The following is a 20,634-nucleotide window of genomic DNA, read 5'->3' as shown; positions in this document are numbered from 1 at the left end:
TATATGTCTACAAACACTGCGATGTAGTAAGAGTTAAGTACGCGTGGACATGGTCATACTGGGAACTTTGGGCTGTGGTCGACAGCCTTCTGAGTACACACTAATACAAGTAGAGCTGTCAGTCATCCTGTGTGGGCGGGGTTATCAGGACTCTTACTGTCTCTCCTAGGAGTCCTGTCAGGATTTATTCTGTATTTACTATAACTAAAATAATATAAATCTATTTATCACAAGCCCAAGTTCTCCTCTATCATATCCTGCCCTCAGATAAGGCAGGAGAAATCATCTACTGGTTCACTTTCAAGAGCAGGACACCCTCTGGATGAAGGTGCAGCAGGGCTGCTCACATTGCTCTCTCCCTTTAGCTTTCATTGATTCTGCTCAGCTTTTCGAATGTGTGGAGTACGGATCCATAGAGACTATATGGGATCTGTGCTCCACACACTCAAGCGGGTCTGATGAAATCTGAAGGGGCAGAGTGTTCTGTCCGAGGAGTACTTCTGCACTTTTGTCTTCTCAACAAAAGTTTAGTTACGGTAACCTTTTAGTAAGACTTATTTCTGCATAAAAAGATGAGTATCTTTGTAAATACATTATATTACCTAATGGGTTCCCAACACTTGTTATGCATAGGACAGGGGATAAGTGTGTGCTCGCTGGTGGTCCCACCACTGGGATGAGAAAGGGAGTCCGGAGGTCCTGAAGTTCCCTATGGGCATGGAGCATAGGTACTCATGTATAACCACCGCTCCATTCATTTCCATGGGACTGCCGAGCACAGGCATACTAATGTTCCATGCGCAGAGGTCTCCAGGACTCCCATTTTCGTGATTGCTGGGAGTCCCATCAGACACTTATTCAGTATCCAGTTTTGGTAATGGGAAAACCCCCAGTTTTTCTGGAGAAGAGAGTCCTGCACAGGTTCTCACCATTCAGGATTAAAGTGAATGACCTAACTAGGGCCGCATCACTTCTCTTCAAGGACCCCATAGCAGCCTCATAAGGCATATAAATCTAGGGCAAGTAAGTAATGATTAGGGATCAGCGAATCGACTTTGGATAAAACATAAAACTTCGTTAGAATACTGTATGGAGCGAATGTATAGTATTAGAACGTATTGTCTCCGATGACCCGAAGTTATTACTTCGCGAAGTCTTGTAAGACTTTGGGTAATAACTTCAAAAATCAATTTCTACTGTTTAAAACCTTTTCCCGAACTCGGGTTCGGTTCCATTCGCTCATCCCTAGTAATGACATACTGTATATTTACAAAGTTACTCAAAGCTTACTCAAAGTTACCCAACCTTCCTACATAGATGAACCATGAACATTGATCTTTATGAACAGAGATCAATCAATAGATCCCATTTATTCACCAGCTACCATGCCTGGCTGTTGAGAGTCCATATGTGTGCATGTGACCCAATTTAGAACATGGTTTAGTAGAGTATGTGATGTCATACAGTGCGTGAACTTGTCAGTAATCATATTCTGGCATATAAACTATACAACTTCCCAGGACCATACTAGAAACTTAAAGTGGCCCTGAAATTTTTTTAAAAAAAGTGACTCCATGTTATAGGCAAGTCCAAATTGATAGAAGGTAGTCGTGCCAGCAATACAATAGTGCAACACAAAATATCATCCCAGCAGAACCAGTCCTCCAACAATAATTAATATACAGAGCAGGGGGCTTAGAAGGTGAGATCCAGGACATAGCACCAAGCCAGCCCGACTTTTTGCATGCTGCCTGGACTTCCCCTAGTAATGAACCCTATAGTGCCCAGTAGTGTTCTCCCCAAATGGCCAAAGACAGGAGAAAAAAATAATATACCTGAGTGCTGTACCAAGTCACCCTCTCCAGTGCAGGCCACGGGCCCTTTCCAGCCTATGGCCTGAGACGCATGTGTCCCTGATCCATTTGTACACTGCTTCATATAGCGGCCTCCGGTGCCATAGTATTCAGCGGCATCACCGTTCTGAGGACAGCCATACAACTGAATTCAGGAGGTCACTAGTGTTGGGTGCGAATATTCGAATAGCAAATATTAATCGCGAATATCGGCACTAAGAGAATTCGCGAATATTTAGAATATAGTGATATATATTTGTGATTTCGAATATTCGAGATTTTGTTTTCATCAGTAACCTCCCTTATTACTTGTGGGCCAATGAGAAGGCTGCAATGTCTTTGTCTGAGCTTAGCAACATCCCTAGCAACCAATAGGAAAGTTGCCTACCCCTTACTATATAAGAACCTCCCCAGCAGCCATTTTCTACAGTATCTTAAAGTTCTGAGAGAGACAGCAGTGTTATTGCTGTGCTCTGTGCTTTGCTGTGTCACTACATTAGATAGTTAGATAGCTTATATATATAATACAGATAGTCAGTGTAGGTTATATCCTGATATAGTGCAGGGTGTTAGGTTCTGCTGACCATACATACATGCTACAGACATAGTGCTGTGATGTCACAAGTTCACAACAATACTTAGTGCATCAATCAGTAATAAGTAGTCAGACCTGTTAAAATGTGAATTTGCACGTATTGCGCCAAAATATTCGCATCATTAGTGCCGATATCGCAATCGCCAATATATTGGAGCACTCTATCTGCATATAAAGCTATTGTAATGTTCTGCCGTGCCAACCATTTTCTCCAGTCTCAGGAAACTTCTAGCAGCTTGAAAAATTTAGCTATAGTGACCCACGCCTGTATTTTGCGCGCATTACGCGAATATTACATTGCTGATTTTTCGTGATCAATAAAATAATCTCAAATTCACGAATATATGACGAATATTCTACCAAATATTTGCAAAATATTGCGAATTAGAATATTGCCCCTGCCGCTCATCACTAGAGGTTACCTGTGGCCACTGGCCAGGTACATAAGTACCTGACCCTCCCAGTGCTATTTATGAGTGTATTAGATTAGGCATGCTCAACCTGTGGCCCTCCAGCTGTTACAAAACTACAACTCCCATCATTCCCGGACAGCCTACAGGTATCAGCCTACAGAAGGGCATGGTGGGAGTTGTAGTTTTACAACAGCTGGAGGGCCACAGGTTGAGCATCCCTGTTTATTAGATCATTATGTCCCTCTCCAGCTCAGACGCCCCCCAGGAAAATTACCAGTAGCGGCTAGGGCCAGTCCGCCCCAGCAACTTTCACTTAATTAGTACTGAAGAAACCACATTTGTTTTTACATCTGCTCCTTCTTGTTCAGTGGCAGTGCAATGTCTGGAGACTGTCTTCAAAATCAGTCCTGAAGATGTTCAGCTTGCAGCACCTTATAGCTTGGAAGAAGTTTTCTCACAAACACACTTGAAGGTAATTTGCCCTTTATTCTAGAGTTTGTAAATGCAACTGATATCTTCTGACTCAGCGTGGGCAATGGATGGAGGAACCTTGTGTCTACTAAAGGAAGACTGCCCTGCACAGTCATGAATATCACAATTTGTGCCTGGTGGAAGATTCTCTACTGTGTTACTCTGGTATTGAATACTTGTTGCTTTTCTATTATTTATTTTCTGCACTCTGCATCTTCTAATCTGCACAGTAGTCACATATTAGAGCAGCAGCATGTCCTCCAGAGCTGCTCTGTCTTTTGGGTACAGAACACTGAAACCATAGTCAGCCATTTTGGAGACTATAGAGAGTATTTGGTCACCCAGTCAACCACCTAACAGCAATTACAGCAAGACATACCCTTACCATTCTCTAAAATTCATGTCTGTCATCTCGTGCATGTTACTCTAGTACTAAACCCACTCAGCCTACTTGGATTAGTAGACAAGGGGTCGGCAATTGTATACAGAGGTAGAATGACCACATAGCAGCCCAAATGGGATTTTAAAGAGAGAAGATAGATAGATAGATAGATAGATAGATAGATAGATGCAGTGAGCCACAAGGGAGGCACAGGGCAGAGAAGATGGGAGTGGTGGCTGTGGCTCTGAAATGAGTAGTACTACTCACAGTTCACAGTGGTCCTCACTTTAGCGCTTTGCACAGTGAATAGAGGGTGCACCCTTTCTTCCCTCAGGGCACACCTTGTTGTTGGGATAGGGAGTTGTTGGGATAGGGATAGGGGGTACAGGGGATGGGAGTAGTTGTATTCACAGTGGCGGTTCTCACTCCGACGCCTCCCCAAGCTGTGCAGTAATGGGAACGGGTGCACTTTTTTTCCCCGTTGGGCGCACGTCCTGGCATTGGGGTTCTCTTTCCTGTTCGGGTGCCCTTGGTGTAGGTGGGTTTTGAGGGGCAAGGTAGGGTTTCCTGGTGTACAAGGCAATAATTAGGCTAGGTTGTGTGCAACAAGTCCACAAGTCTTTACAGTTGGCATATGCAATTTCCCAAGGCTGTGTATGGTAGTTTACTAGTGCCCTTTGGGTGTCTCATTTCAGCTAGTCTGTACAATTTCTATTTTCTGGCCTAAGAGGTACACCCTCTCTATCTTCAGATATATGTATCCTCAGCAGGATACAGTCTTCTGAAACAGCTGGCTAGTCTGTACTTTTAATATGGTAGAGGCCCTGCGTCAGTGGCGGAACTAGAAATGACTGGGCCCCACAGGAAATTTTTGAATACTCCCCCCCCCCCCCCCAGCTACTTCTTCACAACCCCCTCCTCCCATGCAACCCTCAGTATCTGGCAGCCACTCCACCTGTTTCTTACACGTATATACTGTATGTCATATCACTGTATATACAGTGGTGTAACTAGAGTTCTATGGGCCCCAGGTCAAACTTTGGATTGGGGCCCCCCACCCCCATTACCCCACCCCCCTTTTACCTTTTTGCCCCCTCTCTCAATGCATATATTACATTTTTTTTTCCCCTATCTCAATTTATATATTTAATTTTTTTGCCCCCTCTCTTACTTTATATATTTCATTTTTTGCCCCCTCTCTTAATTTATATATTTCATTTACCTACTCTGTTCCGCTCCGTCCGTCGGTCTGTACTCACGTGCTGCCATCTGTGGCCTTCAGTGAGGTGTCAGACACTGCGCAATCCTGTCACACACTCTCTGCAGTGCCGTGTCAATCTGTCATCCTGTGATCCCGCAAGACCCGTGACCTCAGCGCCGGGTCTCATGCTGTCACAGAATGAATTGACAGTGTGTGTGAGTCTGGTGGCGCAGGACCGGGCGGAGAGGGTATGGGTGTGTTCGGGACAGTATGGGTCTGGCCATTAAAAGCACCTGCGGGGCTGTGGGCCCCCCCTCCCGCCGGGCCTGGTGCGACTGCGATCGTTACGCCCCTGTGTATATAATATTGTATTATTATTATATATTATTGTATAATAGAGAGTGGGTGCTGACAATAAAATGTTTTAGTCCTCCTCCTGAGTGGGCCACTGAGATTGGGCCCCACAGCAGCCACTTCCCCTGCTTCTACTATAGCTATGCCCCTGCCCTGAGTTATATTGTCTCAATCACAATGCAGTTACCTTTTGTGACAGATATTCGGCACTCGCTCTTTATGGCCGTTATACGTTCTGTAGTCTTTGGTAGTCCTCTCCCTCAGGGCTGACACACATGCTGTTAATTTGCTGCCTTTAATCTACAGGGTAAGCGGTTTCCCTGTCTAGCTCTGCTCCCTAGATGTTTCCACATTTACAGCTCACACAAGACTGAACTCCTTCCTCCTAGAGAGGAAAGGGTGATGCCAGCCCTGCCTAACAACAGTAATCAGGAAACTCCCCTTATCTCCATATACAGCCTTTGGGACATACAGTGAGCAAAATAAAGTCCATTAGACCTTGCAGTGGAGCACTGGGTAGCAGTGGAACATTGTGGTGGTATTTGGGGTGTCCTTGATAGTGAACAGTTTGGCTGGGTGCAGAAGCAAAGGATGGTGGAGTCTATAATCAGGCCTGTTTACTGAGTTGATGATAGGATCAGTAGTACATGTAGTAGCAAAGGCTCAGTTCCAAAGTAATTACAGTGTAGTCTCCTCCCAATGTTAATCTTTTCTGCAGTTCTCAGGCTGAGGGGTGCAGATTTAAGATCTGGATGGCCACTCCAATTTAAAGAGTGGTAGTTGCCGACAGCAATATTCACTTTCCACAGCAGCAAAGTCTTTCTGCCATAATTGAGCGAATACTTTGCTGTTGAAATCTTGCACTGACTGGATGGTTCTAGACCTTCCATAGACATCTGATCCCTTTCTTTCAGGCGTACTCTGGAAGTAGAGGTGCTCCTTTGGCAGCTGTTGTCTCAGCGACAGAGGTTCTCTGGACTTGGACATATTCTGCAGAAACTCTCACACATGTCCTTCCAGCAGCTCTGTTCAGATTAGACTATTCAGGGGTGGACCCGGTCAATCACCCTGGCAACATAACCAGTCTCTCAATATTAACCACATATTGCCCATAACCTTGCTATTCTGAATACACAGTGCATTGAAACATAAGTGCTTAACTTGGTGACAGGAAATTAACCCTTTTAACATTAACTAACTCTTTTCAGTCGTCCTTTGGGGCACTGCAGTTAGATAGACAGATACATGATATAAATAGTTAGACAGATATAGATAGATAGATGTACTTGGAACTTGCTAGTTAACAAAGACCTATGATCACAGCACCATAGGCTGTGACGAATACCGTACCCCTCGTGCCCCGACTGACGCCGGACGTCAATTACGTCGAGCTCACGAGATACGGTATGGTCACTGGTTACCAAGGCGTGACGTTACTCCCTCCTGGACGAGTGGGTAAGGTCAGTCTTGGTACAGTTTTCACGGATTCCTTCTGTCCACACGGGCACAGAGAGGCAACAAGCTGATAGAGCCTTTTTCACTGCCCCAGTGAAACAGCGTGTTCTCAGCCTGGAAAGACTGCCACCAGTTCCTTGTTTGATATAAGCCCGGTCCGCTAATGGGATTATATAGGGTAAGAAACCAACCCACGGTAGCGTTTTGCTAGGCCGAAACACGGACGTGGGGATTCGTGATCGAGATATAAGACAGCACAAGATTAAATTATATATTTAATCGCCTTAAGGGCTTACTAGAAATAACACTATACACACAAGGAATATATACAGCGGTCTGAGGTTACAAATACAGGTGGTATGGTACAAACAGGTTTAAGCAGAACAAAAGTCAGTTTACCAGATGGATGAGTCCTTTTGGGTTGTGATGAGTTCTTAGCTGTATTCACATGGAGGGCATTGATGTCAGGAGGTTGCAGGTCCCTCTAAACACATAGCACGATGTGACCCTCCTTCAGAGAAAAGACACGCCCGGTTGCTGGCACAAGCCTTTTAAACTGTAGCCGGCCCATCCTCTTCCCGCCTCTGAGAAGGGTCCCCACCTCCTGCTGATCCTGGCAGCTCAATGACCCACAAAACCCTTTTGGGTTCATAGCTCCAGACCAGAAGGTCACAGGGAGATGGTTCTGGGACCAACAGACCCGCCTGGGTTTCGGCTACAAGTAGAGTCCAAGCATGGTACCATTATTTGGTTTTTGTGGGGAGATATGTATATCTCCCTTCCCTGGTATCCCACCGCCAGACTAGGACCACGGGCCTGTTCATTGTGGCCACAGGGACACAAATGTGTATCTGGTTTATTTATGTAATGCATGGGCGATTCATAATTCCTTATGAACCGCCGGTTCCAACCTGTCTGATAATCAGATTAAAGTGGTGAATGGCTTAGACCTCATGCTGAGAGATTCTTACTGTCACATCAGCTTGGTTCCTGGCTGACTGGATGGAAGTGTGAAAAGTTGTAAACACTGGTGGACTGCTAGAGGTTCTCTGCCATCTACTGGCTTTGAAGCAAGGCCCCCCTGTGGATCTCACTGTCTCCACTATCTGACAAGCAGAGGGTTGAAGTGAGAACTTATTTTGCATGTACACTGACCAAGGTGAATTAATTGAGAATCATGGCTGCCATTAAACGATAATCCATATTCCTGACATAGGCACTTTACATTTCCCATATAATAACAAATCTGGAGCATTTATTCTTATGTCTGTATGTTGTGCCATTCCTTTAGTATTTCTACTAGAAGTTATGAATGAATTGCTAGCAGTCAGCAGTAAGGGTACAGAGGGGCGGTAACCAGTTGGAGGTGTGTACCTGCACAGACTCACTCTTTTTAATTAGTGCTGCCATTGTCAGACTGTGCACGGACACCCCCCCAACTGGTTACCACCCCTATGTACCCTTACTGCAGACTGCTAGCAATTCATTCATAACTTCTAGTAGAAATAATAAAGGAATGGCACATCATACAGACATAAGAATAGAGGCTCCAGAATCATTATTACATGGGGAATGCACAAAGCTATTAAAACAGACGTGTCAGGAGTGGTGACAGGTCCTCTTTAAGTATAAAGAGTAACAAGATCTTTAAGGTGGTAGGAGAACATTACTGAGGGAGAGCAATGTCAGATGTAAAGGGTTTTCCAATCCTAGAAAGTGACAGCGTACTGCTAGGATATATAGGCCATCACTTTCTGATCCAACTGCAGCCCATTCACATTTTCACTAGCTGTGCAGGGAACTGCGGCACTAAGCCACTCACTTAAACTTGAATGAAATGGCACATCTTGCCAAATAGGCTACATATTGATTAGCGTGCCTTTTTATTTGCACTCCATTCACATCCGGAGCTGCAGTCATGATTATGCTAATTTCTGCTGACAGGGACATCCATTAGCTGCATTACTTTGTACGCTGCCGGACTATTCCACTTAAAGGGATTCTGTCACCTGCTTTTACCATTTTAAGCTGGCACCATCGCTATGTTGACTAAAGTACCTTATTTCCAGCAGTCTTCTTTTTACTTATTTTCGTTTTGTAGTTTTGATATAAAAGCGATTTTTATGTTATGCTAATTAGGGTCCTGATCATCAAATAACCTCCCACAGCCCCGGCAAACGGTTCCGCCCCCTCCCCACGTCATAGTCTACCTTATAGAAATGCCCCGTGCTTCTTCCTGTCTGCGGCCAGAAAACTCGCACAGGTGCAGTACTGCCAGCGGCCTGCGCCTGCACGATCATCAACCTCCTGAGGGCAACAGCCTCAAAAGTCTCACTGGGCATGCGCCGAGCCCAGTGATGTGACCTGAGCGCTGTTGCCCTCAGGACGTTGATGATCGCGCAGGCCGCAGGCGGTACTGCGCCTGCGCGAGTTTTTTGGCCGCAGACAGGAAGAAGGACGGGGCATTTCTATAAGGTAGATTATGACGTGGGGAGGGGGCGGAACCGTTTGCTGAGGCTGTGGGAGGTTATTTGAGGATCAGGAGGCGTTCTTGGGCACTGCAGGGGGGCGTCACTGGGATCCGGAGAGTGGAAAAAAAAACGCCCCTCTGGGCACCTTGGACCCTAATTAGCATAACATAAAAATCGCTTTTATATCAAAACTACAAAACGAAAATAAGTAAAAAGAAGACTGCTGGAAATAAGGTACTTTAGTCAACATAGCGATGGTGCCAGCTTAAAATGGTAAAAGCAGGTGACAGAATCCCTTTAAATCTGCAGCGTCAGTGCTAAAAAAAAAACTGAACCATGTATACCCTTTATTCAGTAATGGTCAGTAGACTGCATACATGCTAATGTAACACTGCTACTTTCTATTGATTTCTATGTGATTTATTTTATTGTAAACTTCCTATAGTCCAGAACATCCAATAATCCATAGTAAAAATTGAGGATTTTCTTCCTCTGGTTAAGAATGGAGCTTTCGGAATCCCTTATAATTATTTTGTCCCGAGCAGCTGTCATGACAGGTTGAGGCAGAAATTTGCTAAAAATGATCTGTGATTGGGCTGTGCTATCAACTGCACATTATTATAACAAGTCATTAATGTTGTGGGGATTCTTTCCTGCCAGGTTGAGTCCGTTTTTTATAAGCGTCATGCACACAACCATATTTTTTTTCCGCATCCAATCCGCATTTTTTGCAGATTGGATGTGGACCCATTCATTTCAATGGGGGCTGCAAAAAATGCGCATCCGTATGTCCGCATGTCTTTCCCGCAAAAAAACAGAACATGTGAACATTGCAGACAAGAATAGACATTTTGACATTGGGGCCAGCAGAAATTGTGGGATGCACATGGCTGGTATGCAGATTTTGTGCCCGGATGGCAAAATACATACAGTCGTGTGCATGAGGCTTTATGCTGCTAGATCATGTTTATTATGTTAATTAATACACTGGCAGATTTTATGTATCAGGCTGTGTGCTTTATCGATATTTATTATAGGGAGTTAAGCTCTTTTTTCATCTGTAGTGATAGAAATGCTTCCCTTATTCCCCCCACCCCAGGTTAATATAAGTACCAGGATGAGACCATCTGTTTGGGCTCCTACCCTGTGAAGAGCATGGTGGTATTATGGACCCACAGGCAACCAGTACGCCACCACTTGGTGCCTGGTAATTCAGCTTTTTCTCTTATTCTGCATGAAATCTTTAAGGCTACATGCACGAGACCGTATGAGTTTTGCGGTCCGCAAATTGCGGATCTGCAAAACAAAAAGGATGACATCCATATGCTATCAGTTTTTTTTTTTGCGGATCCATTTTAACAATGCCTAAAACGGACAAGAATAGGACATGTTCTATTTTTTTGGGGGGGGGCTATGGAACGGACATACGGATGCGGATAGCACACGGTGTGCTGTCCACATATTTTGCGGACCCATTGAAATTAATGGGTCCGCATCCTATCCGCAAAAAAAACGGAACAGACACCGAAACAAACAACGTTCGTGTGCATGTAGCCTTAATCAGGACTAAGCACTAAGCACCTGCTTTGTGGTGCTGCCAGATCTCAACTTGATCATGAAGATCAGGCGAAGTAACCACACATCGGTAGCATCAGTTGCTAAGCAAAAGCCTAAAATGATGCATATCAGGAGTTTTTAAAGGGGTTGTTACATGAAGGCAATCCATTTCTCAAATAAAGTCAAACTGGCAATCGGCTGATCACTGTTGATCCCACTTCTGAAACCTGCAGCAAACAGCTGCTATTGCCGGGGGATGTTGTGGGCAACACAGGGGAAAAGAACGGCTGTCCATGTAATCCATGGCTGAGTCCTCCAAACAGTGGAGTCCTGAGCAGGAGACCCCTCTATGGCATCTATATTCCTTATTAGGGTATGATTTTGGATATCTTATTAGGACACCATTTGCAAGGACATAAAATCCTCTGACTGTTTTGCTTTAGTTTTGAATCTCTCTTGCCCAATTGTTATGTTAAAGTAGTATATTTGGGAGTTGCGGTGTATATAATACCGTACTCTGTTACACAATGCACCTCTAAAATGCTGTCAGACATGTGCTATGACTTCTAGTTTATAATATAATAATTTTAAGCTTTCATTCTTATAAGGCTGTATAGTTATGAATTAGATCCTGAGGTTATATGTAGTTTCCAGACATTAAAATGTTTATATTTGCAACGTGCCAGTCCGCAGGGGTAGAACATGTGAGGTGCACGGTGGGCCGGAATGTACATACAGTTCATCGGTTACTCACGGTTTAGCAGACGCCTCCCTGGCCCTGCAGTGCAGTGAAGGGGAGAACAGCACTGGATTCTCCGGGGCACACTCTATTACAGGGGACACCGGCCAGGTGGTGGTTGAGGTGCCCTTGATGGTGACTGGGTGCTGAGTGCTTCTGCGGCTGGGCCCCGGTTTAGGTTTTGTCGTAACGCCAGCACCTTGATGGTGCAAAATGTTGAGAGTGGTAGTAGTATGGAGTTAGAAGAATGAGGAAGGTTTAAATCCAACTGTAAACTTTACTATAACCAGGTTCTTGATAACAGTTTACATCCAGTAATAAAACAGTCTCCGGTATACATGCAAGTTGGATGTAATGAATCCCAGTAAGAGGCTGTGATGGAAGTAATGTGTCAGGCTAGGGTAGTTAGTCATGTACTCACTGATATTCAGCTCCTTGCCTTGCTTCAGTCTCATTTGAGGTAATCCAAGTCTATATCTTCTACACCAGTGATACAACAGAACCTTTATCTGTCCTAAGAATAACGGTGAGGCTGCCAGAAGCTAATAAGTCCTTCACCTAGATACAAAGGCGCCTAGAATAATGGCTTTGTCCTTCCTTTGTCTTTATCCAACAATAAACTTGACCAGAACTCACTTGCTACTTCTGAAGAATGAATGGCGGAATGTAGACTTTCCTCTGCCTGTCTTCCTGGCTTTGATACTGAGGTGTGCGATGGCTCCTCTGGGCCGTGGAGCTCCAGAGAGAGCTGAGAGGAGAGGGGACCTCTCCTTCCCCCTTACTCCTCACTCCATCTCCTTCTGCTTCTCAACTCCCAACTGAAAGAAAGAGACCCTAACTAGGCCCGAACTACACTATATATACTGTGGTGCTACCCCATCTAGTGGTGAGATGTATGTGGTGCACCTGACAGCCTGCTAAAAAGGGATTTCACATAGCAATACAATACAGCATGATATAACATGTGACACAATAAGCTTTTGCAGTTCCCACATAAGCTAGTGGGACGCTGCATACCCCCTTTGTTTAATATGTGTCGCCCTCGACACATTCTGGACGAAGTCTCCTGAAAGATACAAAAGAGGCAAGCATGCAAAATCAGCATACAGGTATAAATAACAAACAGTATAAAAATTTACATTATAACAATATACTTTATGGAAAGACATAATAACTTATGTGGTTCACAACACAAAATAGGATATGGGACGGCGTTTTCTTCTGATCTTACCAGTGTCACAAATGGGCATTGATTTCACAAACATAATATAAAGTCCATGACAAAGTCCAAGTAAGTAAGTCTTTAGTATACAAACCGGATTCCCAAAAAGTTGGGACACTATACAAATCGTGAATAAAAACTGAATGCAATGATGTGGAGGTGCCAACTTCTAATATTTTATTCAGAATAGAACATAAATCACGGAACAAAAGTTTAAACTGAGAAAATTTACTACAATTTTAAGGGAAAAATATGTTAAATCAGAATTTCATGGTGTCAACAAATCCCCAAAAAGTTGGGACAAGGCCATTTTCACCACTGTGTGGCATCTCCCCTTCTTCTTACAACACTCAACAGACGTCTGGGGACCGAGGAGACCAGTTTCTCAAGTTTAGAAATAGGAATGCTCTCCCATTCTTGTCTAATACAGGCCTCTAACTGTTCAATCGTCTTGGGCCTTCTTTGTTGCACCTTCCTCTTTATGATGCGTCAAATGTTCTCTATAGGTGAAAGATCTGGACTGCAGACTGGCCATTGCAGTACCCGGATCCTTCTCCTACGCAGCCATGATGTTGTGATTGATGCAGAATGTGGTCTGGCATTATCTTGTTGAAAAATGCAGGGTCTTCCCTGAAAGAGATGACGTCTGGATGGGAGCATATGTTGTTCTAGAACCTGAATATATTTTTCTGCATTGATGGTGCCTTTCCAGACATGCAAGCTGCCCATGCCACACGCACTCATGCAACCCCATACCATCAGAGATGCAGGCTTCTGAACTGAGCGTTGATAACAACTTGGTTTGTCCTTGTCCTCTTTGGTCCGGATGACATGGCGTCCCAGATTTCCAAAAAGAACTATGAATCGTGACTCGTCTGACCACAGAACAGTCTTCCATTTTGCCATACTCCATTTTAAATGATCCCTGGCCCAGTGAAAACGCCTGAGCTTGTGGATCTTGCTTGGAAATGGCTTCTTCTTTGCACTGTAGAGTTTCAGCTGGCAACGGCGGATGGCACGGTGGATTGTGTTCACTGACAATGGTTTCTGGAAGTATTCCTGAGCCCATTCTGTGATTTCCTTTACAGTAGCATTCCTGTTTGTGGTGCAGTGTCGTTTAAGGGCCCGGAGATCACGGGCATCCAGTATGGTTTTACGGCCTTGACCCTTACGCACAGAGATTGTTCCAGATTCTCTGAATCTTCGGATGATGTTATGAACAGTTGATGATGATAGATGCAAAGTCTTTGCAATTTTTCGCTGGGTAACACCTTTCTGATATTGCTCCACTATCTTTCTGCGCAACATTGTGGGAATTGGTGATCCTCTACCCATCTTGGCTTCTGAGAGACACTGCCACTCTGAGAAGCTCTTTTTATACCCAATCATGTTGCCAATTGACCTAATTAGTGTTATTTGGTCTTCCAGCTCTTCGTTATGCTCAAATTTACTTTTTCCAGACTCTTATTGCTACTTGTCCCAACTTTTTGGGGATTTGTTGACACCGTGAAATTTTGAATCAACGTATTTTTCCTTTGAAATGATACATTTACTCGGATTAAACGTTTCATCTGTCATCTACGTTCTATTACAAATAAAATATTGACATTTGCCATCTCCACATCATTGCATTCAGTTTTTATTCACAATTTGTTTAGTGTCCCAACTTTTTTGGAATCCGGTTTGTATAAAACTTTTAAGTGCAACAGAATAAGAAAAGTGCAAAAAAGTCTGTTGAATTGGAAAACATAAGAATTGCACATAAACAAGTCACAGAAGAATGTCTTTCTGGGTAAAATGACTTTGAACAAAATGATAGTCCAGTTGCATAACCCTCATTAACCTGAAGAGGGAATAGGAAGGGAAAAACTTTGCGCAAACCATGCGCAACTTGGGCGAAAAACAGAGGTTATAAGGCAGGGAGTCCTGAATGTTAAAGGTCCAGTAGGCTATACAGTGGCCTAAGGAAACTGCCACTTGCAGTGGGGAACTGTTATCAGTCCATACTGAGACAAAAACACTGGCTCCATTTGACAGTTACGGTTGAATGGCATACAGGCCTACTCACGGTATGGACCCGCTGATGAGGGCACTTCCGTGGACAGTGGACTCCCAGAATCCCACTCATCCGGAGATGAGCCATCAGGGACAGCTCCCATTAAACAGTGTACAGGCACAATTGGCAACTTCAACTGCCTCCGAATTTCATTGAAGAGGGTAATCTTTTCTCCGGTTGCCGGCTTGCCCATCCCTTGCGGCAGTTCCTGAAGGGACAAACTTTGCAGTCCCTGAACGCACCCTTCTTCATCATTCGGCCTGCAGGTAGAAACGGTCCTATTCTTAGGGTGCCATCTCCGGGATTCGGATCGGGTACCTTGTGACGAGGAAACAATAGTGGGCTGCCACACCACATTAGTGCTTGCCGTTCCGGTCGCATACAGGCACTGCACTGGAGTAGCGGATAGCCTCGGTGGTAAACTCGGACACTCAGGGTTAGGGCATTCCTCCTTGGCCCTCCTCTGTCTCCGGTTAGACCGTGGCCCACTCCTCATGGATACCGCTGGTGTCCGGTCTCTTCTTTCGGCAGCGTTGGAAGTAAGGAACTCCCGTCGAGCCTGCAGAGGCTCCTCTGTCTTCAGGGCGGCCTTAGGTGGCCCCGACATCACCTCTTCAGAAGCGGTGAGCCACTCCAGCTCTTTGTTAGACCCGGCGGTCACATTTGCTGCCATGCTCACAAGTCCGTCTCTCTTCCTGTCTGGAGGCAGGAACACATCTAGCAGAGTCGTCCACTGATCGCATAGACTCCACCTTTCCTTAAGCATGCCCCCTAGGTTCTGCAGCATAGGGGAGGTGGCGCTCATATGGTAATTCATGGTAATGAAGCAGTAGTGCCGCAGTAGAAATTGCTTTCCCACACTTTTCAAAGAACGGCACTATTTTCCCGCCGTACAGGTTGTTTTGCAGAGTGATGGCGCCAAAAATCAGACAAGAAGGCCTCCAGCGGCCATTTTAGGTTCAAGGTCAAAGCGCTTTTCTAAGTTTTAACAATGCGATTTCAAAGTAATCACTTGGCTCAGTATATTCAGACAGTTTTTAAGAAGTTTAAACAGTTCTTTAGCCCAATATAACAGTCAAACAAATGGGCTCATTCACATAAGCCACAGAGGATATTGATCCTGTTCATGACGCCAATTTTATGCAACGTGCCAGTCCACAGGGGTAGAACATGTGAGGTGCACGGTGGGCCGGAATGTACATACAGTTCATCGGTTACTTACGGTTTAGGAGACGCCTCCCTGGGCCTGCAGTGCAGTGAAGGGGAGAAGAGCACTGGATTCTCCGTGGCACACTCTATTACAGGGGACACCGGCCAGGTGGTGATTGAGGTGCCCTTGATGGTGGATGGGTGCTGAGTGCTTCTGCGTCTGGGCCCCTGATTTAAGTATAGTCGTGACGCCAGCACCTTGATGGTGCAAAATGTTGAGAGTGGTAGTAGTATGGAGTTAGAAGAATGAGGCAGGTTAAATCCAACTGTAAACTTTACTATAACCAGGTTCTTGATAACAGTTTACATCCAGTAATAAAACAGTCTCCGGTATACATGCAAGTTGGATGTGATGAATCCCAGTAAGAGGCTGTGATGGAATTAATGTGTCAGGCTAGGGTAGTTAGTCATGTACTCACTGATATTCAGCTCCTTGCCTTGCTTCAGTCTCAGTTGAGGCAATCCAAGTCTATATCTTCTACACCAGTGATACAATAGAACCCTTATCTGTCCTTAGAATAACGGTGAGGCTGCCAGAAGCTAATAAGTCCTTCACCTAGATACAAAGGCGCCTAGAGCCTAAAATAATGGCTTTGTCCTTCCTTTGTCTTTATCCAACAATAAACTTGCTACTCCTGAACAGTGAATGGTAGAATATAGACTTTCCTCTGCCTGTCTTCCTGGCTTTGATACTGAGGTGTGTGATGGCTCCTCTGGGCCGTGGAGCTCCAGAGAGAGCTGACAGGAGAGGGGACCTCTCCTTCCCCCTTAGCTCCTCACTCCATCTCCTTCTGCTTCTCAACTCCCAAATGAAAGAGAGAGACCCTAACTAGGACTGAACTACACTATACTGTATATACTGTGGTGCTACCCCATCTAGTGGTGAGATGTATGTGGTGCACCTGACAGCCTGGTAAAAAGGGATTTCACATAGCAATACAATATAGCATGATATAACACGTGACACAATAAGCTTTTGCAGTTCCCACATAAGCTAGTGGGACGCTGCACATGTTCAATTACCCAATTAATCTTGATCAAATAAAAAAATCTGAGGAAACCTCAAGATGTCAACGCGTTTTTCTGTATTTGAGATGATGAGAGTTTGTACTGTCAGCCACTAGAAGCAAAGCCTTCACAGAATCTGATATCTCATGTGCAGTAGATTTAGAAGTCCTCCTTTTTAGGATGGGACCGCGGCGCTCAGGCATGGTCACTTTAAGGAGGCAGGGCCACGTTTGGATCACACTGTGACTGGCTGCTCCCTTACGTGACATCAAGCTGCACCGGCCAATAAATTCTGGTTTGTGCTGGAGCCTGGCGGGAACAGAGGAGCGCGAATCGCGATGGGACGATTTGCTTTGCTATTACTGATAGTAACTCAACACTCAGGCAACTTCCTGGAAGAGAAAGCTGCTATTTAACTTTGTAACCCCGCTCAGGGGCCGTGCTGGGAGGCAGGAAGCACACTACCCTGCAAGCATAAATGACAGGAAGCGGCGCCCGCGCCCATTTGGCACCCCGGCATCATGGGATGGAGCATGGAGGCCGCATGGGCGGAGGATGCTTCTGGCAGGCACTTGCCTGCCACATCTGGCAGAGACAGCAGCCGGCAGCAAGCAGGAGTTTTTGGGGATATGATAGGTGAGATAGTGGGAGGTATGGCAGAAGGCCCAGGCCTAACAGCACTTTTATAGACCTGGCCCTGTCAATCAAAGTGCAGGGTGGCAGTTGCAGAGAGAGCATAGCCTCTAGGTGTAATGGCAACACCCCCATTGCTCCTAGAGGCTCATTTTGTATATATTAAAACTTCCCTTTTCTCAGCAATGCGGGCACATACTGTATGATCATAGAACCAACATAGTTGCCTTCAGCTGCCAAGTGTGCATGCAATAGGTCAGCCAGTTACATAGGTACAAATTTGCTAACAGATGTCCTTTAAATTTCACTAGGCGGCCTTCTCTTCCCTATTTAAGCCTATATAAGTTTCGGACTCCAGGTACATGTGATGTAGTTGACATGCAGTGTAGAGGTACAGCAGGGTCCCCATAATTCAGGAGCATTTGCCTTGGGTCTTGACAGCAGCACTTGATCTATACGACCATGATTACTAAGCTATATTGGATTACTACACAAAGCCTTAGGCCTCTTGCACACAAACGTTTTTTTTTTCCCGTTACTTTTTTTGTGTTCTGTTTGCAGTCCGTTTGCGGAACCATCCACTTCAATGGGTCCACAAAAACAACGGAAGGTACTCCGTATGCATTCCGTTTCCGTATTTTCGTTCTGTTCAAAGATAGAACATGTCCTATCATTGCCCGCAAATCACGTTCCGTGGCTCCATTCAAGTCAATGGGTCTGCCAAAAAAACGGAATGCATACGGAATGCATCCGTATTTCTTTCGTATCCGTTCCGTTTTTGCGAAACCATCTATAGAAAATGTTATGCCCAGCCCAATTTTTTTGTGTACTTATTGTTTAAACATTATTGTATGCTTCTGTTTCCGATCAGCAAAAAACGGATCACAAACGGAAACCAGATGGAAAAACGGAACGGAAGCGGAAACCCTACTGAAACAAAAACCTGGAAAAACTGATCTGAAAAAGCCATACGGTCGTGTGCAAGAGGCCTTAGGCTACTTTCACACTTGCATTTTTGCTGGATTCGGCAGGGTTCAGCAAAAACTCTTCTGATAATACAACAGTCTGCATCCGTTATGAACTGATCCGGTTGTATTATCTTTAACATACCCAAGACGGATCCGTCTTGAACACCATTGAAAGTCAATGTAGGATGGATCCGTTTTCTATTGTGCCAGATTGTGTCAGTGAAAACGGATCCATCCCCATTGACTTGCATTGTGGGTCATGACGGATCCGTCTTGCTACGCATCCCAAGATGGAAATAAAACCGTAGCTTGCTGCGGTTTGCTCTCCGGTATGGGAACATTTTGGAGCATTCCGTTCTGTTCAGTTCCATTTTGTCCCCATTGACAATGAATGGGGACAAAACGGAAGCGTTTTTTCCGGTATTGAGACCCTATAACTGATCCCAATACCGGAAAATAGAAACGCTAGTGTGAAAGTAGCCTTAACATGATTTTGGTACATTTTTTCTTGAAGAAGCAGTTCAAGCACATGTTGTATGTTGCCTCTGTACAGCACCATATCACACAGGTATTCCCCCCTAGAAGTATTACCCGAGTACAATATGGAACCTGTACAGACTCATAATATGGATGTGTGCATGAGGGTTAATACTGAGAACTTCTACTGATGGAGCACTCCTTTACCGTACACATTATTATGCACTTTTCGGAGACAGAAATAATATGTATATGATTACCTCCCTCCAGAAGGATGATGATACACCAGCAGAATCCCCTTCATCAGCACCAGCTGCCATAGAGAAGGCTGAACAGCTGAAAGATGAAGGTAACTATCCAGCACTGAGTGACATTTAGACAATCTGTCCGTTTTCAGCAGGTATAATAATAATAATAATAATAATAATAATAATAAAATGTATTTATATAGCGCCACCATATTCCGCAGCGCTTTACAAATTCATAGGGTTCATGTACGAAACAAAAGTAACTGGCTAATATGCAACTGAAACACTAGGAGTCAGGGCCCTGCTCTCAAGAGCTTACAATCTATGAGGAATTGGGGGTGACACAAAAGGTAGTTGATTGTGATAAGTAGGATTTGAGCCATTATTGAACTGACAGGAGTGATGCCGGACGATCTGCTTCGGGTTTGGGACTACTAGAGGATCGAGTTCAGGCCAGAGGAGTTGGTGGAGGGAGGTTTAGTCGGGGAATAGTACGTTTAGGTAGCTTGATAAGCCTGCCTGAAAAGATGTTTTTTTAAGGCAAGTTTGAAGGTGGAGAATTTGTGGATTGACCTAGTATTCCGGGGCAGAGTATTCCAGAGAGTAGGTGCAGCTCAAGAAAAGTCTTGAAGACGGGAGTGAGAGGTACGAATTATGGAGGTTATTAATCTTAGGTCGCTAACAGAACGAAGAGGTAGGGTAGTGTGATAGATGGAGATGAGGGAGAAGATGTATGGAGGTGCAGCACTGTGGAGAGCTTTGTGGGTGAGAAGTTTGAACTGTATTCTGTGGTGGATGGGCAACCAGTGGCGTCAGTGTAGCGGTTGGATGGATAGATGAGCCTGGCTGCAGCATTTAGGACAGACTGAAGGGGGTAGAGTTTAGTGAGAGGGAGACCGATTAGTAATGCGTTGCAGTAGTCAAGACGAGAATGAATCAAGGCAACAACAAGAGTTTTTGCCGTTTTCACCGTAAGAAAAGGGCGGATTATGGCGATATTCTTGAGGTGCAGATGACAAGAGAGTGTAAGTGATTGAATATGGGGAACAAAGGAAAGATCAGAGTCAAATGTGGCCCCAAGACAGCGGGCATGTTGCACAGGAGTTACAGTCCTGATCAAAAGTTTAAGACCACCATCGCTGCTGAGGTGGGACTCAGTAAGACAGTCATTTGGAATTTCTTAAATTCTTAAATGATCCTGAGGGTTATGGAACAAAAAAGTCAAGTGGAAGACCCAAAAAAATTTCATCAGCACTGAGCCGGAGGATCCAATTGGCTGTCCGTCAAGACACTGGACGATCCTCGACCCGAATTAAGGCCCT

At 44.8% G+C, this 20,634-nt stretch overlaps 1 protein-coding gene across 4 annotated transcripts in view; it reads left to right on the top strand.

The window, feature by feature from the left end:
- Window positions 1-20,634, top strand: part of SGTB (small glutamine rich tetratricopeptide repeat co-chaperone beta) — an 85,845-nt gene that overhangs the window by 19,261 nt on the left and 45,950 nt on the right. For all 4 annotated transcript variants that reach the window (XM_040421344.1, XM_040421346.1, XM_040421348.1 and 1 more), the window contains exons 3-4: window positions 3,230-3,333; window positions 19,335-19,413. In XM_040421344.1, coding sequence (XP_040277278.1) covers window positions 3,230-3,333; window positions 19,335-19,413 — 183 coding nt within the window. The remainder of the gene's footprint in view (window positions 1-3,229; window positions 3,334-19,334; window positions 19,414-20,634) is intronic.

This window comes from Bufo bufo, chromosome 2 (genome assembly GCF_905171765.1).
Source record: "Bufo bufo chromosome 2, aBufBuf1.1, whole genome shotgun sequence".
Classification (NCBI taxonomy): domain Eukaryota; kingdom Metazoa; phylum Chordata; class Amphibia; order Anura; family Bufonidae; genus Bufo; species Bufo bufo.
This window is presented reverse-complemented; position numbering and strand designations above follow the sequence as displayed.